We start from the raw sequence: 13,525 nt of genomic DNA on the forward strand, positions 1-13,525 counted from the left end.
ACCAGTTTCGAGAAAATTTATTCGATGTATCGCACTCATTTGCAGTCTGACTGCCAGCGATAAAGCCAGAATGAAATATCCACAAAAGTTCTCATGTTTCACAAACGATTTAAGATATGAAAGTGAGATTTTGTGAAATGATAGCACACAAAGATTGGAGTATTTTGCCTTGGGTTTTCATGTAAAACTTCATTACCTACCATATTATTCCACTAACTACAAACTTTTTAGGTGAAAGAAATAATTTTTAAGGGCCATCAATAGCTGATGAAACAAAGTTCTGTGGGTTTCGAAACAACGTAAGTGAAGACATTACATGTTTTTATTTTGTCCCGGGGATGTGCTTTTTCGTAATATATTCACATTACTTTTCCTCAGTTCATGACTTAATAAAATTAATGAACCAGTGTTTCAGAATTCTCTCACAATTGTGTCTGCACAACATGCTAGTCATGTGACATCGTGTAAACTCCATTGTGTTTTGCCAAAAGTAGCAAATTTTATCTTGGCTAAAAGATAAATTTAGATTTTACTCATAATTCGACACTCATGACCTTTCTTGTTACATATGGTTAACAAACCAGGTGAAAGTAAACGACTAGTTTCGTTGTGTTTTCAGTGGAATTCTATTTAGATGCTGACCAAAGCAATGATGACAGTAGATCTTTTGTGAATGGCCTCTACACAAGTGTGGGAATGTAAGTGCTTAATATACATACAAAAAATGTGACAATACTTGTGTTTGAATAGGCTTGAAATTTCCCTACATGCCATAGCGCTCAATACAGTATCGATCGTATATGAAGTCTTTGCGGGTTGTCAGCATCGTCGTCTCGTAGCAACATTTCGATGGAATGTGTCTCCATCATCTTGAGGTGAGGTGAAGTGTCGGGATATTGTCGGTCGCGGGCTTATATCTCTGCTGAACCGCTCTCTGCTTCCCGCTGCCGGCCAGTCACACGCCCGCGGAATCGCCTGATGCGCTTGGATCGGCCAGTGGTGGGCGCGACACATGCGCGAGGTTCGAGTCCCGGCGTCCTTCTCTGTCTGCTCCGTCTGCAGCCCTTGGTGGAACGGAATGTTCTTCTGATTTTCCTGACTGCAGGCTCCCAGGCTGTGCTGAGATGGTAGCCACTGTCGTGGTTGATTAGGTTGTCGTGTAACCATATTTCTATGGACTCTTTGATTACTGAGTCCCAAAATCGATTAACGGATTTTATATTTGAACAGGTCTGTAATAAAAATTCTCATCCATGTATTAATACCATACCACCATTATTTATGGTGCTTTTTAAGTAAAGGTAACAGTAAAAGGTGAAAAATCTCGTCCAAAAATCATTCGGAACCCAAGTCAGTATTATATTTGGTCATGAAAAGGTAACGATTTACCAAGGGATTGCAAATGAGAAATTCAATCACTGTACGCACATTACAATACCAGAGAAAATCTTTACCAGTTTTTTTTCCTCGGGTTTAGAAAATAATGACATTCAGATGAAATGAGAAGGAAAATTAACCCAATTGAAATGTTTAACAAACAAAATAAATCATATCAAACAGCCTAATTGTTGTCTTTAGAATAAATTACAGCGAATAGATATGTTGGGGAGGTAGCATGGACAGACATCACTAGATTGCAGGAGAAGCAAAAGTTCAAAAATTGGACTTATAGTAATGCGATCTTTTATTTATGTATCAGTTGCTGTTATTTGTATGACCTGTACCCTAGAAGATAATACCCCCCTCCATGTTTCACTTTTGCTCAAGCACAGTATTACAGAAAGTTGGAGGGGGAACAGTACCCATCATGGCTGAGACCTAAGATGAGTGTGGGGGAATGTATTCTGTGAACTTTGGATCTCTACGAACATGTACCATCTTTAAACTGAAGTTTGCCTGAATCCATTTGCACTCTGAATTGAATTAACTTTAAAATTGTACAAATGCTCGACAATAACATACATTTTTGCAGGCGACACAAAAAGTGTAGATGGAGACCACTGACATACATATGTGTTTTTGTGCAGCAATGTTAACGACGCTCACTGTGAGGTATAATGGGAACGTTGGGGCTGTGTCATCTGCTGGTTCTACACAGCCAATGAGAGAACAATATGTTTGGAAGTAAATGTCATTGTAACCGTCTCATATCAGGATATAAGTGAAATCTGCTGTGTGTTTTTAAAAAAAAAGTAGCCACAACCTCAGAAATTGCAACATATTCGGAAGAAAGAGCCAAATATTTTTGGCAACGGAGATATGAAAGTCAAAACAGACCTGTTAGGATGATGACAACATTTAAAATTAGTGCTACTGCAGACACCAGGATAAGTAAACAAAAGAGTCAATGAAGATAAAAATTAATGTAAACAATTTCTTTTTGTATTATCAAAATGTAGACACTTAATAAATGGTATAAATTTAGAATAGGTAGAATGTTAACTTTTTGACAGCCTCCTTGCATGAAAAAGTTTGTAATTTTGATTAGTCAGAATATGTTAACAAATTTTCTCATGGAGCCTTTTAAAAGAAGGGCGGTTGTCTTACATTCAGGGTCATCTTTTACTCTGATAAATACCACTCACCATATAGCGGAGATGATGAGTCGCAGATAGGCACAACAAAAGGCTGTCACTAATAAGCTTTCGGTCAGCGAAACCTTCGTCAAAAATAGACTAAACACACACACACACACACACACACACACACACACACACACACACACACAGGGCTACAGGCTCCCACATGGCACCATCCTATGCCAACCTATTCATGGGTCATCTAGAGGAATCTTTCCTAAACACCTATAATCCTAAACCCATCCCCATCACCTGGTTCATATTCATATTCATTGATGACTCTTTGCGATCCGGGTCAAGGGTGAGGACACTCAATCCACATTCCTCCAGAACCTCAACAGCTTCTTCCCCATTTGCTTCACTTGATCCTACCTAACCCAACAAGCCTCCTTCCTAGATTTGACATCCTCCTCAAAGATGGCTACATCAATACCCCTGTCCATATCAGGCCTACTAACCACCAGCAATACCTCCATCTCGACAGCTGCCACCTATCCATACCAAGTCACTTCTGCACAGCCTAGCCACCCGTGGTCATCGCATCTGCAGTGATGAGCGGTCCTCCTCGAAATATACAGAGGGCCTTACTGAAGCCTTCACAGACAGTAATTATCCCCCCAGCATTGTACAAAAACAAATCTCCCATGCCTTATCTTTCCAGTCTCCCACCACCTCCCAAAGTATCGCTGTCCGGCCACAGAGGAGCATTCCCCTCGTAACTCAGTACCTCCCAGGACTGGAGCAACTGAATTACATTCTTCGTCAGTGTTTCAACTACCTCTCGCCTTGTTCTCAAGTGAGAAATATCCTGCCCACTATCCTTCCCACCCCTTCCACATTGGTATTGAACCATCCACCGAACCTATACAATATACTTGTCCATCCCTACACAACCCTTGCTCCCAACCCCTTACCTCATGGCTCATATCCCTGTAATAGACCTGGATGCAAGACCTGTGACTGATGACCTCAGAAGTTAAGGCGCATAGTGCTCAGAGCCATTTGAGCAAGACCTGTCCCTGGATGCAAGACGTGTCCCATACATCCTCCCACCACCAACTACTCCAGTCTGGTCACAAACATCACCTATCCCATTAGAGGCAGCTAACCTGCAACCATTGTACTGCATTTTTATTATTATTATTATTATTATTTATTTACATGTCAAGTTCTGTAGATCAAATTGAGGAGCAAATCTCCAAGGTCATGGAACATGTCAGTACATGAAATTACAACATAAAAGTAAAAACAGATAAAAATAAAATGTTTATGAGCCCAAAAAAGACAAGCCATAAGTTTAAGTAAACACAAATAACAATACAACAAGAATCTGCTTAATTTTTCTAGGAACTCCTGGACAGAATGGAAGGAGTGAGCCATGAGGAAACTCTGCAGTTTCAATTTGTAAGCATGTGGATTGCTGCTGAGATGTTTGGGGGGGTGGGTGCGCACTTGTGGGTGTGTCTATTTTTGATGAAGGCCTTGCTGGCTAAAAGCTTATTTGTGACAGTCTTTTTGTTGTGCCTATATGCGACTCAGCATCTCTGCTATATGGTGAGTGGCAACTTTTCTGTTCATAATATTGTTACATTCCATCCTGGGTTTTCCATTGTTTGACTCTGCTAAATACAGTATACATATTAGCTGGCAAACCCGGCATTGCCTGATTATCCATTTTATCAGTTTTATGTTAGAAATGAAAACAAAAAATTGCCTGTGTTGATAGTTAAGTAGTATCAAAAAAATTTCATTTACAAAGAAATATTCATAATGTACAAATTAGAAAGTACAGTATCCAAATTAAAGAAAAATGACCCCAGGTAATTGCTGTATGCTGGTCACAATTGCTTTGTGTGTCTGCAGTGCGATTTTGTAAATGCCGTTATGGCAATGATTCTTTGTGGCTCTATAGGTGGCTAGCCTGCAGCTATTTGCACTTTGCAGTTGAAAACTGTTAAAAGTGCTGCCAGGTGTCAGGGATTTCTTCAAACTGACTCAGCTATGCAGGTGGCTTAGTAGTAATGAATAAAAACTTAATGAACGATGCTGCAGTTTTTCACACATCTCAGTGTTTGGAGTCATATCTCTTTATCTGTGCGTTATACAATGATATAATTTAAAAAGTACATTTGGTGGCATATATGGATACTGTCTGCAAAATGTGTTGTGAATAGAATTAGTAGAAAAGAAGTAATAAATTTAAATGTTATACACAGTGCTGCTGTTTTTCATGCGTCTTAGCATTTATGATGTTGTATCTTGTAAACTACATGTGGTAACACGATATGCTTTTGTGGATGCATGTAATGGCATATGTGGGTGTTGTGTGTGTAATTTATGGTGAGTACAGTTAGTGGCATATATGTAATAAATTTAAACATCATGCATGATGTGGCAGTTTTTCATGCAGTTCACCATTTATGACATCATATCTCGTGAACTATGATAGGGTAGGTGGTTCTTACTCCCCCCCCCCCCCCTTCCCCTCTCCTTCCAAGCAATTCTTGCCTGACAGTAAAGGAGGTTTAAATCGCAGCAGTGGCTTAGGAGGAGATGTGGAAAACACACACAAGCGCGCAGAGAGAGAGAGAGAGAGAGAAGCAGCAGTGTGTTAAATAACAACAGAAATCAATGTGGGATGTGTGATGCAATGTGGAGAAATTGAGCAATAAAGGGTTATGGCAGCAGACGACCGACGTGAATGCCTTTGTGAATGGCACGCCATCGCCCACTGCACCTCTCTTGGACCTTTAACCATATCTGTTGGACCCTGGACGACTGGAAAACTGTGGTCTGGTCAGGTGAGACCAGATTTTCAGTTGGGAAAAGCTGATAATAGAGCTAGTGTGTGGTGCAGACCCCATGAAGCCGTGGACCCAAGTTTTCACCCGGGCACTGTGCAAGCTGCTGGTGTCTCCATAATGGTGTGGACGTGGAATGGACTGGGTCCTCTTGTTGAGCTGAACCAATCATAGACTGGAAATGGTAGTTTTCGTTTGGAGACAATTTGCAGCTGTTCATGGACTTCATGTTCCCAAACAGCGATAGAATTTTTGTGGCTGACAGTGAGCCGTGTCTCTGGCCAAAGTTGTTTGCAACTGGTTTGAAGAACATTCTGGACAGTTCGAGTGCATGTTTCCCCACCCTAATCACCCGACATGAATCCCATCAAACATTTATGGGGCATAATCAAGAGGTCAGTTCGTGCCCGAAATCCTGCATCGGCAGCACTTTTGCAATTATGGACAGCTATAGGGGTTGAATGACTCTGTATTTCTGCAGGAGACTTCAAACGACTTTTTCCGAGGAGGTATTCTGTGACTTTTGTCACTTCAGCGTAAAGCTGCATCAAACCAGTCTTTGGACTGAAGGCCACAACAACACAAAGGACTTTCCATTGTGTGTAATACTTATTTGATAATTATGAATTCGTGAAAAGACACAATGCATGTGCACAAAAGTCACTTTCAAATTACATAGCTTCATGATATGTAAGCTCATGCAAACTTTGTTCTTTCTTTTTCAGTTCAGTTGTGCCAGAAGACAGTCATGTCTGCAGTCTTAGCTGCTGGAGGTCGTAAGTCTGCACTGAAACAAGCTCCTCTGGTGGAACCCATGCCAGATCTGGCCCAAGTGGCAGATGCTGCTGCCAAGCTGACTGAACTGCTTGATAAGGTATCATATATTTGTAACACTACTGGCCCTTAACAAATTGGCAATCGCTGATAATGTTAACCTCCTGTTAAGGGTTTAGACTGACCTTGACTTTACCTAATGACTAGGAATTGGACTATAATTTTGTAATCATGAAGTAAATGAAACAGTAACAACAGCAAAGCAAACTAGTTTCGAACTGACATTCTACTAATACGAAAATGTAACACAGTTTGTCTCAATATTATACAGCAACTTGCCTAGCAAACAACACAACAGCTAACCCTTATGCAGAAAACAGAGTGGCCAGTAAATGCAGCAGCATATACTGTCTCACAATAACGCTTACTATTGGCAAAAACTACTATACAGTATGATCAACGAATGCAGAAGGGCATATGAACCTACTAACAAAGTCTTCCTGGCAATAGCATGAACTATTATTATTTTAATTAACTCTCACAAAAAAGATCATAATTTGAACTAGTACTGATTACTATGGGCTTCAACAATTTACACATGAAGTTACTCTTTACAAATGGGCAGTACAATTATTATTTATAAGGAAAAATTTGGTGTAGAATAAATGATTGTACTGATTACTGCATTTGCTCAGGAGGAGGCGTTACTTTCATTTATCACACAAGTTAAGTAGCTCCTGGTGGTCACTCAAACTTGTATGGTTTGAAGAACCATAATCAGTTGTAAACAGTAACAGACAAAATTAAGAAAATTGCAAATACCTGTAGTCACGACTGTAAGTGGAATGAAAAATGCAAAATTAATTCAACAGTTAACAAGAAGACCTAGCAAATAGTCTCTCATTGGACTCAGGTCAAATTGGCTTTGTAAATGACTACACAGCTTGACAAACTACTTTAAAGCAACATATACCGTATTTACTCGAATCTAAGCCGCACTTTTTTTCCGGTTTCTGTAATCCAAAAAACCGCCTGCGGCTTAGAATCGAGTGCAAAGCAAGCGGAAGTTCTGAAAAATGTTGGTAGATGCCGCCACAACTAACTTCTGCCGTCGAATATATGTAGCGCTACACAAGCATGCTTTGTGGGCACAAAGATAAATACTGGCGCCAAAACATTTTTTTTTTCTCCGCCCCTAGTTTCGGCCACTGCATTTTCATACATTATCCAACGAAGTAAACACAAATTCCGTATTGTTCATCTTCGAATGTAGCAGAATTTCAATGTACTACGAAAATCCGACTGGCAAGACTGTTAGGGATGTTTGTCAATATGGCCACCTCTACTTTCCGAGTTTTTTCCTACCTGTGAGAAGATATGGTTGCTAATAGGAACCTGATGAAATGTGAATCACATGCAGTATTCTCTTCCCCATAAGTATAATACGAATATAAACATTTTGCCATGTATTCGTTCGTGTTAGCTGCTATCTCATTTAAATCCTGTCTGCCTAATAAACTACGAAACTAGAGTGAGACAACAGCAAACGCGGAAGAATATACGTATTGTATCATGTTTATATTCGTATTATTCTTATGCCTAATAGTGATATAGTCAGAAATGAAGCACGGCAACTGACTAGATTTCAAATGTAAGATGACTAATTTCTGTGCAGAATTTGATGTACTAAAGAAGCGGCCGCAAAGATTTTCAAACGGAGAAAAATTTGCGCCTAACTCTCGTTCGGAACATGTTCTATCATACGCAGTCTATTATTTGGTTCTTGTTGATCATTATCAAAGAAAGCAGCATTGTAAGTAAACAAATAGCGGTCTCTTGCCATTGTTTCGCTAATGAGACGATTCCTCTTTTTTTTTAAGCGGCGGTAGCGCTCACAAAAGCAAGTCATGCCGCGAGCGGCGACAGGCCGTAAACACGCACTATCAAATGGTTCAAATGGCTCTGAGCACTATAGGACTCAACTGCTGAGGTCATTAGTCCCCTAGAACTTAGAACTAGTTAAACCTAACTAACCTAAGGACATCACAAACATCCATGCCCGAGGCAGGATTCGAACCTGCGACTGTAGCGGTCTTGCGGTTCCAGACTGCAGCACCTTTAACCGCACGGCCAATTCGGCCGGCACACGCACTATCAGAATGAGACAAACAATGCATGACACAGTACAGTAATGCATTTTCAGCTTAGAGTGACGTAAACACCTATAAGAAAAAAAAAACGGCACTTATCAGATCAAAGCAAAATAAGCAATCGATTCAAACCAGACGAAGCACGTGAAACAGGAAGGGTACCCGTATAAATACGGACGGAGCGCCTGACGCATAGCAATGGCTACCTGGTAAAGCTTAACTGCTAAGCTTACGACTCGAACCAAACTACTGTAGCTGTATCGTCTTTCATTCGACCTAAATTGTGTCTCATATTACAATGGACCAACTTTGTTTCAATTTGGAGGTGCGGCCTAAAACTTTTCTCTCCCCTTGAATTTTGAGTCTCAAATTTCAGGTGCGGCTTAGATTCAGGAAATATTTTTTTCCTTTATTTCGAATCTGGTAAAGCTTAACTGCTAAGCTTACGACTCGAACCAAACTACTGTAGCTGTATCGTCTTTCATTCGACCTAAATTGTGTCTCATATTACAATGGACCTACTTTGTTTCAATTTGGAGGTGCGGCCTAAAACTTTTCTCTCCCCTTGAATTTCGAGTCTCAAATTTCAGGTGCGGCTTAGATTCGGGAAATATTTTTTTCCTTTATTTCGAGTCTCATTTTTCAGGTGCGGCTTAGATTAGAGTGCAGCTTAGATTCGAGTAAATATGGTACAAAGAAACATACAATTACAAGTTTACAGGCCTGTTGAAAGCGAAATAATACTGCTGTCTTTTTATTATTTTTACTTACTGACGGATATAAGCACTTTACTTTTTTGTCATTGATTATTTTAATGGCAGCTTCATATTTAATGAAAGACCTTCTCTATGAAAGGAAACTTTAAGTTGAAAAATTATCTGAGGTAAAGCCTTTACTAATGTACATATAACATTTCTGCAGAAGGTGGTGGCACTTGTGGCAAATTAAAGTTGCTATAAAATTGGCAGTAAAGCAACCATGATTCTTGATTTTTAGCCACACCCTGATTGTACGCTAGACTAATTTACATGCTTGCAAGCTCCTCTTGCCTCATTTTATACATTCAAATTAACCACAATAGCTGACCAAGGCTGTCGCTGACACCTCAGTATCACAGTTACAGGTTGTATACGTTCCATGACAACGGGGAAATCTGGGGAAAACCCGGGAATTTTTTCGTCCAGGAGAAAACTGGGAAAAACTCTGTAAATTTTAAGAATTCCGGAAATTATTCATTGTTTTAGTTTTTAGTTAAATTTTTGTAGTTTTTACTGGTAAGAACTGATATATTGCAGCAATTAAACATAAACAAGGGGGAAAAAAATGAAACTTAAATTGCAAAGGAAATGTGCCATTTACAGCAACAGAATACAGCACACACACAAGTGTCTGCCATCAGCAAAATGTGTCAAAGGCTTTAGGACAAAGACCATGCAATACTTTGTAACAATAAACTACTTCCGATGGGCATGATGTAACAACGGTTAACATTAGGTTCGTTTGAGCAGTTTCCACCAAGTTTCTGTGCATGCGCAGTTGAGTCGCGTATGAGCAGTACCTTCTCTTGCTTCTGGCTGCTTGATGTGTGGCTGTTACCTGTATACAAGGTAACTAGACAAGGGCTGTATCAGCAGTAGCAACAAGCGACCAGATGCTACCTGGAAACATTTTTCTGGCGCACCCAAGCTGCCGGATTCGCACATGCGTAGAGCAGTCTGAGTTGTAGTGGGATGAGGGGTATTCTCCACGTGAACCGTGTTTACATTTAGTGATTTTGCTGTTTCCTCTTGGCTTACAGCTCTCAAGAACAAAACGGATTTCTGTGGCCGGGAGCTATAAAGTGAATTAAAGTATAGTACAATGCCGCCGCTCTCAAGAATAAAACGGATTTCTGTGGCGGGGAGCTATAAAGTGAATTAAAATACAGTGTAACGCCGCTTTTACGTTCCCAGAATTAACATTTTCCCGACATTTACGACATTTTTTATTGTTCCCGTTAAATTTCCTATGTCCACAATGTTATTTTGCATCCGATTTTGCAACAACATATTTATAATTTTCTCATAATTTATGCATTACAAAAAAATATTCATAGTTTGTGCCGTATCTCCCGCTGCTGTGACGCACTACTTGGCTTGATGGCTGTTGGAAGTAACTAGGTTCTTTCGAATAAAGATATCATGACCATTCACAACCATTTCCAAACTCTCTACCACGCAAATGCAGTTTCATGATTGTTGTGATCATTATGGCACATTTGTCTAACCATATTTGGCATGTTTCGGCGTTAGGCCACTTGTAGCGCCAGACGACAGTCATTCACTATGTGATGCTCAAATGTTTTTAGTTTAAACACAGCACCGGTTATGTATTTTTTTCATGCTGAACACAATGTGTTTTGAAAATTTATTCTCATTGTCAGGTGCAGTATTTTCGTATTATTTTTTGTGATGTTACACAAATAGTGAGAGTGATAGTTCGCATGTGTGTCTTTTCTACATAACTGAGGAGACACACTACCTTATAACCTCAAAAAGACAACTACAATGCATGAGAGGCAGAATAACACATATTCAAACACCACACAAAGTACTTAATGTACATATTTGCACTTTGAAGGTGAGAAAAAATTCTCAAACTGCATCTTTAATCATGAAAAAATACACAACTGGTGCAGTATTTCATTATTTAAATAATGAGTGACAGCTGCAGGCTTTCCAAAAACATAGATTATGACATTTGAAATTAAAAATTCTAGAAACGTGTTGTTAAGCATGAAAAAATATGTAACTAGTGCAGTATTTCATTATTCAAATAATGAATGACAGCTGCAAACTTCCAAAAACATTAATTGTGGTATTTGAAATTAAGTCAAATATTTCTACTTCCCAGAAAGTTATCAATTCCAGTTACATCAGTGGTTTTTATTATATAATAAACTTTTATTAGATAATAAAAAAGAGTCCCTGACAGGTCTTTTGATGCCTGTTATTTACATATATCATACATAAAGTGCAAAAATGCAACGGGGTAGCCTATATGTAACTTTTACAACTTAAAACGTTATTTCCCACATTTTACATTTTCCCGCCTTTTAAGCAGGGTTTCACTATATTCACATAATTATGGAAGGTTAAAATAAATGTGTTATTAGTTTGTTTGCTGATTCTATTTTATTTCCACGTTTTTTAGCATTCGTTGCCTTGCAGAACAATGAAAAGTTATTTTTGTCAATTTTCTTAAAAAAAAAATTGGCTTTAATTAATCTTTTCCATAGAGGCAGTCAATTTATTTGAAGCACTATTGGCTAGTGTCAACTGTTTGTGGACTTTAAAGTGCACATTGTTATCTTTTGAGACATAAGGTATTATGTCAGAATAAAGAACTAAACATGAGATAATGCAGTACTGGTGCTCCAAGAAAATTTGCATTCCGAAAACCACACTGAAAAGTTTAATATCAGCTTGGCGCCTACGTCTTTGTGAATCTGGGCATATGAATGTGCTCTTTAAATTGAATTATGCATTTTAGTTTTGTTTACGAAATTCCGCTGGTCTTAGAGTATCCTCTGATGTGTTCATTTATGACATAATGTAAGATCTCTTAATGCATACCCATACAAACATATGGGCTACCTATATCATCATAGCTGCACAGGCACAGTAGTGCTCTCTGAAAACTGCTGAAATGAATTCTAACAGGTCACGATAAAATATTGCAATTGGTCATTTGATAAGCATTAAATTCAAAGTGCATTTTATTACATGCAATATGAGTTATGTTACGAGTGTGAACGTGCTTTGAATTTCGTAAATCACAGAGTGTTTGATTTTCATTTGAAGCTTAACACTTTGAGGACCAGACACTTAGAAGAATTTTGAACTCAGAAGACCAGGCGTTTACATCATTACTTCAAATTTTACTGGCACATTTGTTTGATGTATCGAAGTGTATCACATGCAAAAAAGACAAATGTTATATGTGAAAGCTTAGCTTTTCTTGTAAAGAATCACTACCTTTACATGCGAAAGATGAAAACCGAATTTTGGAAACCGTTTTTCGTTGTTGTGTTTACATGTAAGGTCTGAAGTGAAGTGGATTTGCTAGGCCAGTTAACTACGGCATCTGCAAAACAGCTGTTACAGTTTCCAATTTAGTCAGCACAGTCACTATTTCTCTTCAATTTGACAAGTTGTAAATAGTTAATCTAACATTTCTACTTATTGTTCACTGTACAAAAAGCCAATTTGTCCATATTACCCAAAAAATTTTAAAAATAAGATGAAACATGACAGCTCAAGCACATTTCAAAACCAGTTGCGTTTACATGGGAGTGAAAGTCAGTTGCGGAATTGGAAAAAGGGCAACCAGAACCTGATTTCAGGAATAGATTTTGAATGTTTACATAGCCACCCAGGAGCAGTACTGGAAGATCGGTTTATGAAATCCGGTTTTGAGAGCCCCCATCTAAACACGATGAATATCTGCTATCATCAGCTGGTGATCACGTGACATTAGCTGTGATTGGCTTATTATAGCGCATTGCAATCTAGATTTCAATGCTTCGGATACTAACATCCTGTGTTTGGTGGAATTCGACTATATACTTTCGTAATACGAAAATATGCAGCCTACATGTTGCTGCGCATCGAAGCTCTTTCCAAAATACATTTCTTTTTCGTTTTCTGTGGTTCATTTCCTAAAGTGGCAAGAGGTTCTACACTGGTGTATAAAACCTTAACCATTCAAAGAATTGATAAGTTTTATGATCCCAAGGGAAAGTATAGTGCTATTTAACATGGAAAAAGCATATTTTCACCCGGGAGAAAGTGTATTCTTTAACTGGGAAAAACCCAGGAATTTTTTTTCTTTGTCTGCATATACACCCCGAGTTAGAACTCTAAGGAATCAAGTGCCTTACACACAAAATCCATCTTTTCCAGTCCCGCCATACTACTTCCGTAGTGGCAGGGCTTTACTACAGGTTTTACATTTAGCTTCCTTACTTTTGGACCAGTAAAATATATGGAGTTTTTACAAATTATTACATTCACAGAGTATTACATATAAAACCAGAGGTACAGTTACAATATAATTTCTTAAAATGCCAAAATAATTAACATAATTATTAATATAATAGAGGGAAACATTCCACGTGGGAAAAATATATCTAAAAACAAAGATGATGAGACTTACCAAACAAAAGCGCTGGCAGGTCGAT

At 38.7% G+C, this 13,525-nt stretch overlaps 1 protein-coding gene across 1 annotated transcript in view; it reads left to right on the top strand.

Annotated features, from left to right (window-relative positions):
* Positions 1-13,525, top strand: part of LOC126106883 (eukaryotic translation initiation factor 3 subunit F) — a 60,232-nt gene that overhangs the window by 16,908 nt on the left and 29,799 nt on the right. The window contains exon 5 of the mRNA XM_049913297.1: positions 6,106-6,254. Within this exon, the coding sequence (XP_049769254.1) occupies positions 6,106-6,254 (149 nt within the window). The remainder of the gene's footprint in view (positions 1-6,105; positions 6,255-13,525) is intronic.

Source organism: Schistocerca cancellata, chromosome 10 (genome assembly GCF_023864275.1).
Source record: "Schistocerca cancellata isolate TAMUIC-IGC-003103 chromosome 10, iqSchCanc2.1, whole genome shotgun sequence".
In the NCBI taxonomy this organism is placed as follows: Eukaryota; Metazoa; Arthropoda; class Insecta; order Orthoptera; family Acrididae; genus Schistocerca; species Schistocerca cancellata.